This window comes from Lepisma saccharinum, chromosome 3, assembly GCF_977018435.1.
Source record: "Lepisma saccharinum chromosome 3, izLepSacc3.1, whole genome shotgun sequence".
In the NCBI taxonomy this organism is placed as follows: Eukaryota; Metazoa; Arthropoda; class Insecta; order Zygentoma; family Lepismatidae; genus Lepisma; species Lepisma saccharinum.
This window is the reverse complement of record NC_139231.1, coordinates 135,499,324-135,514,916: the sequence shown is the minus strand read 5'-3', so window position 1 is coordinate 135,514,916 and position 15,593 is coordinate 135,499,324. Positions and strand designations below refer to the sequence as shown.

At 42.9% G+C, this 15,593-nt stretch overlaps 1 protein-coding gene across 12 annotated transcripts in view; it reads right to left on the bottom strand.

Moving 5' to 3' along the window:
* sick (sickie) overlaps positions 1-15,593 on the bottom strand; it is a 1,061,378-nt gene that overhangs the window by 32,590 nt on the left and 1,013,195 nt on the right. For all 12 annotated transcript variants that reach the window (XM_083119471.1, XM_083119472.1, XM_083119464.1 and 9 more), the window contains one exon: positions 1,184-1,267. In XM_083119471.1, coding sequence (XP_082975597.1) covers positions 1,184-1,267 — 84 coding nt within the window. The remainder of the gene's footprint in view (positions 1-1,183; positions 1,268-15,593) is intronic.

The following is a 15,593-nucleotide window of genomic DNA, read 5'->3' as shown; positions in this document are numbered from 1 at the left end:
AATCAGGGTTTGTTCAAGGTTCAGGAACCCATAAATTCCAATGTGTTGTATTGGGTTCTGCAACAGAACCGCAACCTTATTTCTCGCACAATTTAAATTCGGTCAAAGTTGCGTATTGTTTCATTGAAAACCCGTTCCTGGACAGTATTTACATTCATCCGGAAAAAAAGGTTCCTGGACCGAATTGAAATACTTTGCAGATAAAAAGATTCTTTACGGTCCAGAACCCATTTACCTTTGCTGATTTTCTCTCTTGGACCGGAATTGAATTTATTTAAAATTCCTGGATCTTTAACAACCCTGGTTGAAACTGCTAGGTGGGGATGCTTGTTCCAATCTGGGGACAGATGGTTCATTATGGAGAAATAAAACAGACTGGGGCATACTTAAGTAAATGATATTATCTGGGGGAGTTTTACAACACAGTTGCCCAAAGTATCACCTGCGAGCCACGTACAGCCCGCCAAGGATTTTTATGTTGCACGATTGGTTGATTTGTTGTTTTAAGTCCACTTTATGCAAAGAAAGGCTAATCGGGCTCTGAACCACTATGTGCCTCCACCGGGTATCGAACACGGGACCCCTTGATTACAAGGCAACGACGCTACCACTGCGCCATCGGGGAGGCCCTTATGTTGCCCGACTTAGGATTCATAAAACCTATAATTTTATTTTCAGGTATTATCAAGTGGAAGAGCCATGTTTGCTCTCGATGCAAATGTTTGGATACCATTGCTTTAAAAAAAAAAAAAAAAATCTTAAGTGGGGGTTAGCATCTGTACCACGTTCCAGCACTCCTTAGCCTCCATCAGGGTTGCACCCCAAGTATCTAATGACGAGAGGTTGGGTGAATCCCAGAGGCTCTTATACAGGGACATCCCCTCCCCGGAAATCGAAACTGGGACTCCCGTGCTGAAGACATCCCAACGACTGGGGTGCCAAGGTGACGATAGCTACCCTCTGGCAACTTCGCTGGAGGGGAAGGGGGGCCACTCTGGGCACAACTCCAAACATATGAATTGGGCAACAAATCTTACTGTTCTACTCTGCAAGGGCGTAACGATTTGTGAGAGCTGTACTCAATTTCGAGGCCCTGAAAGTTTAAAGTCACGCAACGGCACCCCACAACGCAAGCAATTCCGTCCAGTTAGTAAGTGATAATTAGATAATAAATAGCACCTACCTTCCTCTCCGCTGTCGCCGTCAAGTGCTGCAACCTTTGCGTCATGTTGGAAAGAGACTGCTCGAAAGCTGACACAACATGAGCCTGCAAAAAACAAAAAAATAGCATCACCAATTAGCCACCATGTGTCATAACGGGAACATGCACAGCATAGTAAATGTCAGATACACATCGCACCTTGCAGGTGTTACCTAACAAGCCGGACCCTACCTGAACCGATAGTTAAATGTACCAGAAAAGGAAAACGAAAGTACACATTCTGTCCACACTTCCATCACCTGTAATTACCACCAATCAGAGGACACAATTTATGTGTTAAAAAGGTATCCTTTTAGGACATGGTAGAAACACTGATGTAAGAATACGAAATGACGGGAAACTTGGCGCTAATTCAGCGAATATTAAATAAACGGCTCGCACGGTAATCTGTTACGGTTTATTGAAGAGAGGAAGAAGTTAATGACGGCACGTACGCAATATTTCGTAACTTAGTTGGCTTGGTTCCATTAGAAATCTTTCTCGCAGCGACGGAAGGGAGGGAAGGCCACGACGTGCCCCGTTAACTCTGGAATCGTAAACAACCACTTGCGAGGTGAGGTTAGTTGGATTAACCTCTTGGCTCCCAGAAGTCACGGAACTGAAACAAAATAGAAACGTGACAAAGTGTTGCGCTTTTGTGCATCCTCTCCTCCACATGTCAAGTGTTGAATTATTGGGGGACATGTACTATATGCTTGGTAGTGCATAAATGCCATTCGAATTGGAAGAACTGTTTATAGTAAATCAATAACCTTTAAATTACTGAGGTGACAGTTTGTAAATACACCAATATCCTTTGAATTATGGAGGTTGACAGTTTGTAGTAAAACAATATTCTTGAATTATGACGTGAGAGCTTGTAATAAACAGAATCTTTGACTTATTAAGGTGATAGTTTGTCATATTTGATTGATTTATTTCACTTGGCTTTTCTGCCCCTTCTGGCTAATTGATTGACGATGAGACTAAATAGATGAAAGGACAATCACAAACAGATATGGACAGCACACAAGTCCCATAGAGGATTTTTCTGGCCATGGGTCGAGACGCCAGAGCCTGGTTAGTTTGCAAAATGCAGTCGAGTGTGAACTACGTGGAAGCGAGGTTGACATTTGGGTGGCTTCGAAAAAGGTTACCCTTACACCCCGATAGTTTGTAATAATAAATAAACCAACATGCTTTAAATTATTGACTTTAAACTTCTTGTAAGCAACTGACGTTAAAACGAGTGAACAAAACAAGAACAAAAGGGACAGGGGGGTGAGGCAAAGCAAAACAAGGATGTTCAATTCTTGTTGCTTCTGGTACCCTTTCCTTTCCTCGACCACACTTGGGACTGTCCTAGAAGTTTCTCATTGACCTAGAGACTGCAATGTTCAATCATTGTTCCATTGGCTCCTTTTTTTTTTTCACACTGAACAACAACATACCAATAAGAAGCCATTTGTTGCAAACATAAATTCTACGTTTAAGGTAAGAGGTCCAATGCTGTTATTGTTCAACAATAAGATATGAAAGGAGAAAGCTTTTGTGCAAAGAATAATAAAAGAGTGAAAAAAGCGACATTTTAGTCATGGTCGAAAACAAACAACACCAATGCTGTTTTGACAATTGAACGACGATAATTTTATTTAGATTGAAAAGATATTACAGCCATATTTGTTTCTAATGCGCACACACACAGTGGCGGTGATTGGGTTCCAAAACTGGGGAGGGGCAAGGCGCCAAAACTGGGGGGAGGGGGGCAAGGACAGTTTACTTTCCCAGAGATTTTTTTTTCCTGACAGGCACGGCATGAACAGGTGGCAGTCCATATATAAATGACCAGCAAGACGTTGTATGGGCGCCAATTCATACTTTCTCACTGTTCGGGGTGGACGAACATAGACGAATTGAAAGGGGGTAGAGGTAATTTCTTGTAGGTATGGAATCGGAGGGAAAGGTACTCACATCAAACGGACAGAGGATGATAGCACATGTGCAAAATCCAATTTGAAGGATAAGTCACAACGATACCTTAAGATCTAAAATGTGTGTGAGACCTACTTCTCTCTCACATCCTTCGGTTCCTAACCGAGTTTGTGGTTATTTTAAATCCTTTCTACTTCTGTAGGTAAATCGCTAGGATGGGTATGAATGGCTGCCAAAAGTGGCAGGAAAAAATCTCGATGCCTCACCCAGAATCCGACCCTAAGGAAGTGAGAAATATAATACAGTTAATTGAAGCAGTTTATCTTCTTCTAAAAGTTAACCGCGAAAATTGACTATGATGATGGAAAGCCAGGATTCTACGGCTTCTTGGCGGGACATACTAACCACTCTACCACGGAGGTCCGCGGAAGAAACTGTTATTAATTTCATCCTTATTTTAATGGTGTTCGAGCATGGCTTTGAATTATGTATGTATATTCCTCTTGAACATGTTTATTACCTTTCGGAATGGAAGAACTCTTCGTCGCCTTGACGAAAGTGTCCAGCGGTCAGGAGCCCCATCAAACGCTTGCAAATTGCATGTTCCTCTCGCGGCCGCCTCCTCCGGTGTACTACAAGATTGGTCCCGGACGTGACTCGACTGTTCATGCGTCCATATCTCGTGGACATTTCGCATATTGCCCGGCCGCGGCTGCGAAAGGCGGAGTAATGAACGACGAGGGCCTTCATCAAGCACAGCGATGCCAACCCTAGCATAATGATTGTAAACCTAGCACAATTTGAGCTTCGTTGGCACCTAATAAGTACCATGCGTTTCTAGAATAATTTGCAAACTCGCTTCTTTGGGAGGAGAAATTTACTTCAAAAGATAATTTGAGAAATTATAAATAAAATTGTATTCAGATCTTATTTCCGGTAGACACGCTCTCCCAATCACACTCTCTTCATTGTTTTATTATTATTATTTATTATTATTGTTCCTCACTTTACCTCGCAAGGAACATTTCATGACAAGGCATCGGTTACAAGCTGTGGAGCACAAAAAAATCTGCTTTGTAGTCGACGAATCATCTCAAACTTTCTCTAGTCTCTAGATCAATCTTGAGCTCATTTCGGAAAGTAGATGCATAACTTAACATTACAATCATCCAAAAAATAACTATTATAATAAATTACTATTACTAATTATCAATAATAGTAATAATTTACTATTATATAGATCCTAGCACAATTTACCAGCATTTAGCATAATTTCACAGATTAAACAGCACTTTTTCTTATCGGGAGGTCGGCAACGCTGATCTCGGCGGGAAGCCATTGGAAGGCAGCGCGCAGTGTGAAAATTCCACTTCGCCGATCGCACGGTTTGCGAACGCACAGGCAACCAACCCCCGATTCCTGCCGAACCACCAATTCTACCTCTGTCGTGGGCGGTTTCGGACGCTGGTAACTGCACGACACGAAGAGTGGATCGAATTTATTGTCTTCGGACAAGTAATTATGTTTCGGCATGGAGAATCATCAACACTGTCCGAAAAGCACGTAAGCATCAACACTGTCCGAAAAGCACGTAAGTCTTTCGGCACACAAAAAATTGCACGCACATTGCGAGACGCGCACAAAACCAACCAACCACCTGAGTATGCATGTGGGTGGATTGGTCGTTTGGCTTCAAAAAAGCACTCCTATTTCCCGAAAGTTTGAGAAGTCAGGATAGAAATACCGCTGTTTTGGAATCACATGGTAATGGTAAAAATCGCAAACAAAACGCGATACAAAATTGTTTTCGGAACAGGATTCATAGACATCTCTAAAGGAGGTCCACTTGAAGCTTCTAGGAAAATAGAATAGTACTTTTATTTTCTGCCGAGTGAGGTCGTTTAGCCACATGGCCACATTTCTGACTTATTATTTATTATTTGTTTCATATTATATATATATATTTGTATTATTTCTCCCTATGTCTGTTTTCTTGAATTCTGTGCATTTTAAAAAACAAAACAATAAATGAACAGTTTGCCTGCTGTGGATTCTTCTGTATACGTGAATTTAAGTATGTACTTTTATCTCTGTTTCTTTAATTATTGTTCCACATTTCAACGGGGTTAACACAATATGAGCATATGCCACACACACACACACACACACACACACACACACACACACACACACACACACACACACACACACAAAATTTAAAAACAACATACTCAGATATCAAGAACTCTGCCAACATCGGACTCGCAAATTATAACAGAAGAGAGGTTTACATACAATACACCCGATGACATCAGCTTCCAACTTAAGATCGAATCTCACTTTTTGCTGCAGAGTGAGATTGGCCCTTTCTCTGTTAACCCCTTCTATTTCGGCCAATTTAAGCGTCATCGACTTTCGTGAAACGATGTCTACGACCTACAAACAGGTTCCATTTACTTCTTCGTTCAAATAACTCATACGATTTCTAAATATAAAACGCCCAAAACTAAGTCAGCTGATAAACATTTGCATGTACATAGTAAAACACACACTTGTTACTTCTTTACAATGGTTTCTTATTATCATGCAAAGCTATCTTGGACATTATCTATTGTCTAGTGCTTTAACTAAACAATGGTAATCTAATGTCCAATTTACTTGTATGCTAAGTAAAACATTTAACTTTCACGACAAAATATAGTCTACATGCTAACTTAAAAACGCATAACTTGTTGTGATGAGGGAACGAAAGTCTTCAGGCAATTTTAAGAACGGAAAACAACAACTCTAACCTAGCCAAAAGAGGAGAAAGTGTGAATGGGTGCAAAAAGCGAAACTTTGTACAGTTCTGTTCAGATAAAGTGGCACATTCTTTAACTGTCCAACATTATGAAATGTGCCACTTTATGTGCACGGGAGTGAACCTTCAAGAAACTGACTTGAATAGCAAGGTATATAGTGAGAACAATAATACACGACTTGCAGAGCTGCGCATGCCCGCGCCAGATGGAAATAATGGTGACGTTTTCGTTCCAGGCAACCATCAAGGACCCAGCCTCGGCCAGGTCCCGATAAGGATGCAGCGACTGGGAAGATGAACAGTCCAGACACAAGAGACGGACAGCCACTTATGGGGAGCATCCCTTCCTGCTCCCGCCTACCATATTGAGCTTAACCCTTTCCCCCTAATCGAAGGGCAGACCCGTGTTCTTAATGTTGACAGATCGCTTGGAAAGGGTGAAGCAGGGGAAGGGGTGTACACGGAACAGAGAGACTGCGGTGCGTGGAAAAGAATAAGCCTCCCCCATGCGTTACGTCTCGACCGTAACAGCTGAACACTGCCTGGTTGTAACACTCACGAGCTTGAGCTATATTTAGAAACTTCGTGAGCAATATCTGCTTCAGAAGCAATCAGAAACGTCTTCGTTTTTTTCCAGACACACGGGTTTTATCGCCTGACATTGCTGGAGTCAGGATTATCAGTGGGGAAACAAGGCTGGACCTACGCTCTTTAAACCAGAAAAAAAGCTGTAGTAAACGAGAATATTTACGATTTATCATTCGACGTGTTTCTTCAAACCACAAAATAAGCAAGACTATTGAAGATTTATCATTGTGACATTCATGGGCGGAACTTAGGACTTAACTTTGGGGGGGGGGGGGGGTGCAGATTCTAACTTTGAGCCATTGAAGTGGGCAGAGTAGAAAAGTTTTCCCATGCCATAAAAATAGCGAACCTCGATTTGGTTTAGTTCACATAGCTTTTATGCCACTTTTGACTAATTACGAAGATGAGAATGAGTGATGACATGATGAAATTGATTAAGGGACACTCACAAAGAACACCCATGACCAGATTCAAACCCGGGATCCCTGGGCTCCTATGCTAACCACTCCGTCACGGTCGGCTCGACTAGGATTAATTGCTAATAACTGTTATTGCTACTTAGGTCTCAGGAGGTTAACAAAAGTACCTTTAACTTGTAAATTTTAACAAACCTGAATTGGGGGGGGGGGGACAGTGCCCCTTGCCTCCACTAAGTTACGCCTATGACGACGTTCCTTCAAACACGAATATTCGCTGAAGATTTATCATCGTAACGTTTCTTCAGTACTGCAGTTCATTTGAAGAACTGCCATATAAATAAGGACAGGGAAAATGTAGCCATAGTTGTGATCAAAGTAAAGCAAATTCAATTTATGCATACCAGTCCAACCAAAAGCTTTTGTACAGCCTCGATTTTTCACACGAGTATTGGCTGCTCCAGTCCAAAATATATTAATTATAAATAATAATAATGTTTAGAACTCAACTATAATTAAATGGTCCCATATACGACTTCAGTTGGAAATGGCTTCTAGATTGGGTGGACACGAGTACAGAATTCAGACTATAATTCATCTTCCCAACCATCTGGATGATTGGCAATTTGGCCCCACGTGCCACTTACGCAACTCTATACAACATCATACGAACATGTGCTCTCACATGGCTAATTAGGCTGGAGAAATCAAAGAATGATTACGCCTGATTACAGAAACGAAAGGCAGGAGGAGCGCTCGATTAAAAGGAAATGACAGCAACGTCTCGTTCATCTAGGCCGAGTACGACACGCTGCGCAAGGTAGCGCGTTACCATCAATCACCATCTTCGCTTCCACGTGGTGAACGCATAAATCAATGCTACCCAATATGGTGTACACACATGTTCCTTAATTAATATGTGAAAAACAAAGAACCCCATACGAAGATTAACGCGGCGTAATCATATGATTACTTTTCCCTTCGTCACGGCCAGGGGGCAACAGTGACATATTGCCGAAGTCGACACATGAGGGAAAGATGGGCTCCACGCATGAGGTTACGAGCAGAATACCAATGAGGTGGCCTTTGGGTTTTTGTTTTTTCAAGCAGGTGAAAGTTTACCCCGACTGTGGATCTTCCGTGAATCGCCAGACGAGAAAAGACGCAGGAAATGTAGCTTACGATGGTTTTACAGCCTGTTCGTCACACTGGTTTTTAATTGCAAACATGGAAACGCTTTCGGGGACCGACACAAACTAGGCACACTTGAGGTCGTGTCCGAAAGGTGCAAGACCGTACGTGAAACGAAAATCATTCGAATTATATTTCGACCGCAGCGCCTAAGACAATCAAAAAGTAGAACTAAGAAAGTTCCCCCAGGATATACAGTTGAACCTGAGTTATACGTATGTTAAGGGGAAGAGAAAATAATACGTATAACTGAGAATTACTTACAAATCTGATTTAGATACCATGCCATGTCATTAATAAAATACTGTAATTGTATCTATTTTGAGGAACTAGATACACGTAACACAGGTTATTTCTGTTATAAAGTGGTTAATAAACGAATCTAAAATTTTGATTCTTAAATACATTACATTTGCGACATTAGTGAACACTTTGATACTGAAATACTACAGTAGACACTATAGTTTTATAATTTTACTACCCAATTTTAAATAATTGTCTAAAATAGTATTTCTTTTATTAAAGACTGTGTAATGGGTGATATAAGCGATGCTTAAATCTGCAGCTATTTCAGCTTTAGTTTTATGCGAACTAGCGTCCAGTTCCAGTATAAATTTTACTTTCTAGTCAAGTGTGCAACTTTTCCTCTTTCTGTTCTCCATGGCCGACCAGAAGCAACTGAAAATTATCACTTCTGTGATATTGTTGTAGCTTGGTTACGTACAAATCAACTGTATTTTATGAAAAATAGTACGTATAACATCGAATTACGTACAAATAACGTTTAATTAACAGGTTTTCAAATTCTATTTTGCCGGAATTACGTAATTTACGTATAAAACATTTACGGAGAACTGAGTTACGCATAAAGTAACAGTCTCAACAGTAGTAATAATTTTCACTAAAAAGAAAAAAAAAAGAACTGTTTCCCTCGCGTTATAAACACTTATTTTTCGCCACATAGCATTTTAAAAGGTTTTCCTTTTTATACCTATATTTCCTGACAAAACAAAGTAAATTTGTATTTCAATTTATTATTTTACGTCATCTATCTGCCTCTTTAGGTTAACCGTGACGCTGAAGATAAATCACGATTACGTGAAGTGACCATACCGGACCTCAAACCTGGAACCTTTAATGGCAAGACATTCCAGTAATCGAGCCGGTTCGATAAACATTCCAATAACCAATAACTTTATAACCTACGTACCGCCCAGGAAGCTACAATCCTTTTTTTAAAAAAAAACAAGGGCCTTTTCCGAAATGAACCACTAAATAGTCACTGTGTTGGGCGCTCCTTTGGCACGGGTTTCGGACTTTGTAATACCTCTGGGCTCAACGCTATATTTTCAACACAATTATCTTGCCTGCGTGTGTTAACCTAGCGGTGAACCAATACGGAAACAAAATAATAAATAAGTGCTGGTGCATAATCTTGCTACAAAAAACACAAACATATTCACATGACATCATCCAAGAACGATAAAAAAACACACTTTGGTAACGGTCTACTAGCGCCTTCGGCTTAGTTTTTCCAAGCCCAAACGTTCCCACATTTTGCATCGAGCAAAGACGGAACGTGTAACCGTTCCTTTCGACAATTTCCAACAAAATTCATTGTTCTTCCGCGAGCAAAACAATCCCGAATCGGCCTTTCACGGGGCATGCCTCGAATACCTGCAGAGCGAACGCAACAAAGCCGGTATTTAAAATACAATCAGTGTGGAACGTGAATGTGAATGGTCCGAGCTGGTTTGCCAGGTCATCCGCGGCACAACACACCCACCACCTTATAAAGAGAGGAGCCCGCGGGGTGGGATATGCGAGAATCTTGAAATGGCCATCACGCTTCAACGTCATCTTCCAGGCTACCTTCTCCAACGTTGCACAACTCGTACAGGGTTACCTCCCCCCTTTATTTGCGACACTACGATGGTAATAGTTGGATTAGTTGATATGAACACATACCTGTGTCATTGATTAACCCCCTCTGGGACTTCTTGGAGGCCCTTCAGAATGTAATTGACGGGAAAGTCCGCCCGGAAAAAGGTCTTATCCACACTTGCATCGCGAAGTGAGCCAAAATATAGCGCACAGTTCGGCTGTGCTACGATAAAAAAAGACGTTGTCCATACCGATGTTCCGGACACATAAACCATCAGGTATGTGTTCATATCAAGCATTCAACCATGACCATCGTAGTGTCGAAAATGCAGGGGGGTACGGACACTTTGTGACCTCCCTGTAGAGAAGTCTTTCCTCCTGGATTTCGATTTTATCACTCGTTTGACAACACGACTGTAATGCTTTACACACTGCTTCTCCCTCGACGTCCTTGCCCTTGTTCGACCGTCTCGTGATTCCAAAAACTTAATCGTTTCTTTCCCAACATTCCTACAGTTCAAGTGACCTAGTCATTACCGTGGAATCACTATTTCCCCTAAAATACATTCTACATTGACAGGGAAACTTTGCATTGTTACTACTCAGGATCAGGTCAATAATGGAATCAGTTTTCGAATTCTAGAACCGATATTCGGGTAAAGCATCCCTTAGGCGGGCGGGAATCGGGTAAAGCATCCTGTAGGCGGGCGGGAATCGGGTAAAGCATCCTGTAGGCGGGCGGGAATCGGGTAAAGCATCCTGTAGGCGGGCGAGAATATGGTAAAGCATCATGTAGGCGGGCGAGAATCGGGTAAAGCATCCTGTAGGCGGGCGAGAATCGGGTAAAGCATCCTGTAGGCGGGCGAGAATCGGGTAAAGCATCCTGTAGGCGGGCGAGAATCGGGTAAAGCATCCTGTAGGCGGGCGGGAACGTGGTAAAGCATCCTGTAGGCGGGCGGGAACGTGGTAAAGCATCCTGTAGGCGGGCGGGAATGTGGTAAAGCATCCTGTAGGCGGGCGGGAATGTGGTAAAGCATCCTGTAGGCGGGCATGAATAGGGTAAAGCATCCTTCAGGCGGGCATGAATAGGGTAAAGCATCCTTCAGGCGGGCATGAATAGGGTAAAGCATCCTTCAGGCGAGCAAGAATAGGGTAAAGCATCCTCTGTTCGGATTTCGATAATTTTGGGTTCCGGTGATTCAAATTCAAAAGCACGTCCCTACTCAACCACAGTGGCTCACGTTTTTAATATTAACCCTAAATTCGTGCTTATCAAGCGACGAGTGGATATACAACGTTCAGAAAATTTCACTGCCTAAGCAGATTAATTTAACATTGCACATGTAATTAAGGTCGGCAACCCCTTTCGTGACCATTGCCGAAAGCAAAGTTTACTTTTAGAGGTAACCCTTCTTGAGAGTGCTTATCAGTTGATATCTCCCAGAAGAGGAGAAGTAAGGAAGGAAGGAAAATCAAGCAAACCCATTGATTATCTTTCTCTGGTATGTTCCCATTCTGATCTAGATGACGTATGATTGATTGCTTCGCCTTATCATTAAGAGAGGCGGTAAAGAGAGTGAATAGGAAAGACTGCTCAAGGGGGCAAAAAAAGGAAAAGCAATTGGTCTGAAGTGTCGATACCTCTATTGTAACAACTGCTGACCGCTTCAAGAAGTGAAAGTCCGCTAAGTTAGGCAACGAATACTTTCGCTCCTTAACCCTGCATCCAATTGGCCCTTTTTTTCTTATCCTTTAACTGTTCCCAGCTTATTCACCATACCGTTTGCCAAGCCTTGGCGCCTGTTCATCAGGAAACTCGACGTTACGTCTTTCGTTCGCGTCCTTGTCACGTGTTGAAAGGAACGCCTGTACGAGGGCTCTCGACAACACGCTTTACACACTCTCATTAGCACGCCGACAGTTTGCTCCTGCCGCCAGCATTCCTTCCGTACCTTTCTCTGGGGCGACGAGAAAGCGGAAGCTCTTTTTGTGACCGTTTTAATCTGCACGGGACAGTGCAGGACCAAATACAGTGGAACCTCGATTTTCAAGTTCCCGCATTATACATTCAACCTTCATGGTTACAATACAAGAAAATGCTTTAAATTTTAGCGGATTATAAAATTTTCCTGACTTTTCATTTTCCCCCCTTGTTTTCCTAAAAAACGTATACGAGATGCGTTGGGAGACCAATACCAAAATGTACGGCAATATTATTTCATTTCAAAAATAATAACTTCCAAAACCGAGACAAAAATCGAGACTGGAAGGGGTATCTAGCTTGAGCAACCCCGCACCCCAAGAAACATCCATGGTCTTAAAATAAAGACCCTCACCAGACAAATAAAATCCCCGACTTTCGCAAAGTAAAAAACTGTATTTTCAAAGGTGTACAAGGCTAATAAATTTGTAAAAGCACGTGTCAAGGAGAAACATACGTTCTCTTAATTATTGCGATTTCAGTTTAGGCCTGTATTTAGCGTGGATTGGGGGAAAGAAGGGAGAATGATACGGTCCCGGGGTTTCATCTGCAAAGAGGTTTCCACTGAGGAGACGGGACACAAAATGGAAGAAGCGAGATGTTAATATGGCATTGGACTAAAATTTAAAATGAAGGGGGGGGGGGGTGACGATGCTGTTAACCTCGGGCCTCCTCATGTACATAAATCTACGCCTGTATCTCATTGCACACGAATTTCGTCATACATCGTATGACCCATTATCTGATCCGTCCGTTGAACATACGGCTTCAAAAGTTCCTGAAGAGAAGAGGGCAATTCAAATTTTGTTCGGTTTCCTACTCATCATTGCATTCAAAATGCATTGTATCACCAGCTGAAACCACCCGTAAAAAACTTTGGGTGCGCCAATGATTGTTCGTTCTTGCATCAGTTAGGTGCAACTGTTATGGAATCGCGGAGTCCACAGTCTTCAAACACCTGCTAATCGGTACAACAAAAAAGTACACCCGAACCGCCACTGAACACACCTAAATGTACAAGAGAAATTTCAACTTAAGGTTTTTAAACCACATACTTTCATGCTTAGAAAATAATTAATGATGAATATAATTATCTTTTCCTGCTTCCAATGGGTAAATTATAGCTGTGTAATCCAATATTTTATGACTGGTGGCACATGTGCATTATGATGAACAGGACTTGTGATAAGTATGCAAAAGGCAAGGCAATAGTGATTATATGGAGATAATTAAATATCACTTTAGAGACGCTTCCTGAAGCATGGAAACATCTGTCCAGATATAGAACTTCCGAAACAAACTTGGTGTGCATCTGGCAATTCTGCCTATTTGCGTCCCCAGTTTGAATGGATGTAAGGGTTGCCAGGTCCAGTTTTTTCTTGCGCAAGCACTCATACTTATTCACCATCCTATCTTCCACATCCGTACATCTACAGCAATTGTACATCAGCTTTGTTGACAGTCTTAAAACCCTTTGGTGAAATGGTAAACGAGCTTCAGAAATGCAGAACTCTTCACGAATCACGAACTTCTTAGGCCATCGTTAACCCGTGTAACGGGGATCTGCTCTCCAGGTATGTAAGACCTCTCGAGAGCTATCACCGAGCTTTATGTCCCGCTGGAAAAGTAAACACGAATGATGAAGGAAGAGGCGAAGGGGCTCTTAAAGATGTAGACACACTTGTTACCGAGGTGTGGGCGGTATTGTCTTCTTGGCAACAAGTCACACACAGTGTTTAAGGACCTTTGCTTTCTACCGACCCATCGGGGTTGAAGGTGACACCGCTTATGGTTCCCACTTGGAGAAGAAGTCTCGCATCTGCAACCAGGATGAGGATGTCACCCACAGAAAAGCATGCACTCTCTCCCAGGCTGTCGACTGAGTCACTAATGGCTCCCAGCACTGATGGCACGAATTCATTGGTATTTCATCCGAATTGCAAATATTCATGTCGAGGTGATTTATTCCTTTATTCCCTCACAGGGAAGGCATGGCGGAGGATATTTCGCATTGTCGAGCGAGCGAGCGACGAAGTAAATCCTTTGCAAGGATCCCTCCATGTGGATGAGCGAGCGAGCGACGAAGTAAATCCTTTGTAAGGATCCCTCCATGTGGATGAGCGAGCGAGCGACGAAGTGGATGAGCGAGCGAGCGACGAAGTGGATGAGCGAGCGAGCGACGAAGTAAATCCTTTGCAAGGATCCCTCCATGTGGATGAGTGAGCGAGCCACGAAGAAAATCCTTTGTAAGGATCCCTCCATGTGAATGAGCGATCGAGCGACGAAGTAAATCCTTCGTAAGGATCCCTCCATGTGGATGACCGATCGAGCCACAAAGAAAATCCTTTGTAAGGATCCCTCCATGTGGATGAGCGATCGAGCGACGAAGTAAATCCTTTGTAAGGATTCCTCCATGTGGATGAGCGAGCGAGCCACGAAGTAAATCCTTTGTAAGGATCCCTCCATGTGGATGAGCGATCGAGCGACGAAGTAAATCCTTTGTAAGGATTCCTCCATGTGGATGAGCGATCGAGCCACGAAGTAAATCCTTTGTAAGGATTCCTCCACGTGGATGAGCGAGCGAGCCACGAAGTAAATCCTTTGTAAGGATTCCTCCATGTGGATGAGCGAGCGAGCCACGAAGTAAATCCTTTGTAAGGATCCCTCCATGTGGATGAGCGATCGAGCGACGAAGTAAATCCTTTGTAAGGATTCCTCCATGTGGATGAGCGATCGAGCGACGAAGTAAATCCTTTGTAAGGATTCCTCCATGTGGATGAGCGATCGAGCCACGAAGTAAATCCTTTGTAAGGATTCCTCCATGTGGATGAGCGAGCGAGCCAGGAAGTAAATCCTTTGTAAGGATCCCTCCATGTGGATGAGCGATCGAGCGACGAAGTAAATCCTTTGTAAGGATTCCTCCATGTGGATGAGCGATCGAGCCACGAAGTAAATCCTTTGTAAGGATTCCTCCATGTGGATGAGCGAGCGAGCCACGAAGTAAATCCTTTGTAAGGATTCCTCCATGTGGATGAGCGAGCGAGCCACGAAGTAAATCCTTTGTAAGGATCCCTCCATGTGGATGAGCGATCGAGCGACGAAGTAAATCCTTTGTAAGGATTCCTCCATGTGGGTGAGCGAGCGAGCCACGAAGTAAATCCTTTGTAAGGATTCCTCCATGTGGATGAGCGATCGAGCGATGAAGTAAATCCTTTGTAAGGATCCCTCCATGTGGATGAGCGATCGAGCGACGAAGTAAATCCTTTGTAAGGATTCCTCTATGTGGATGAGCGAGCGAGCCACGAAGTAAATCCTTTGTAAGGAACCCTCCATGTGGATGAGCGATCGAGCGACGAAGTAAATCCTTTGTAAGGATTCCTCCATGTGGGTGAGCGAGCGAGCCACGAAGTAAATCCTTTGTAAGGATTCCTCCATGTGGATGAGCGATCGAGCGATGAAGTAAATCCTTTGTAAGGATTCCTCCATGTGGGTGAGCGAGCGAGCCACGAAGTAAATCCTTTGTAAGGATTCCTCCATGTGGATGAGCGATCGAGCGATGAAGTAAATCCTTTGTAAGGATTCCTCCATGTGGGTGAGCGA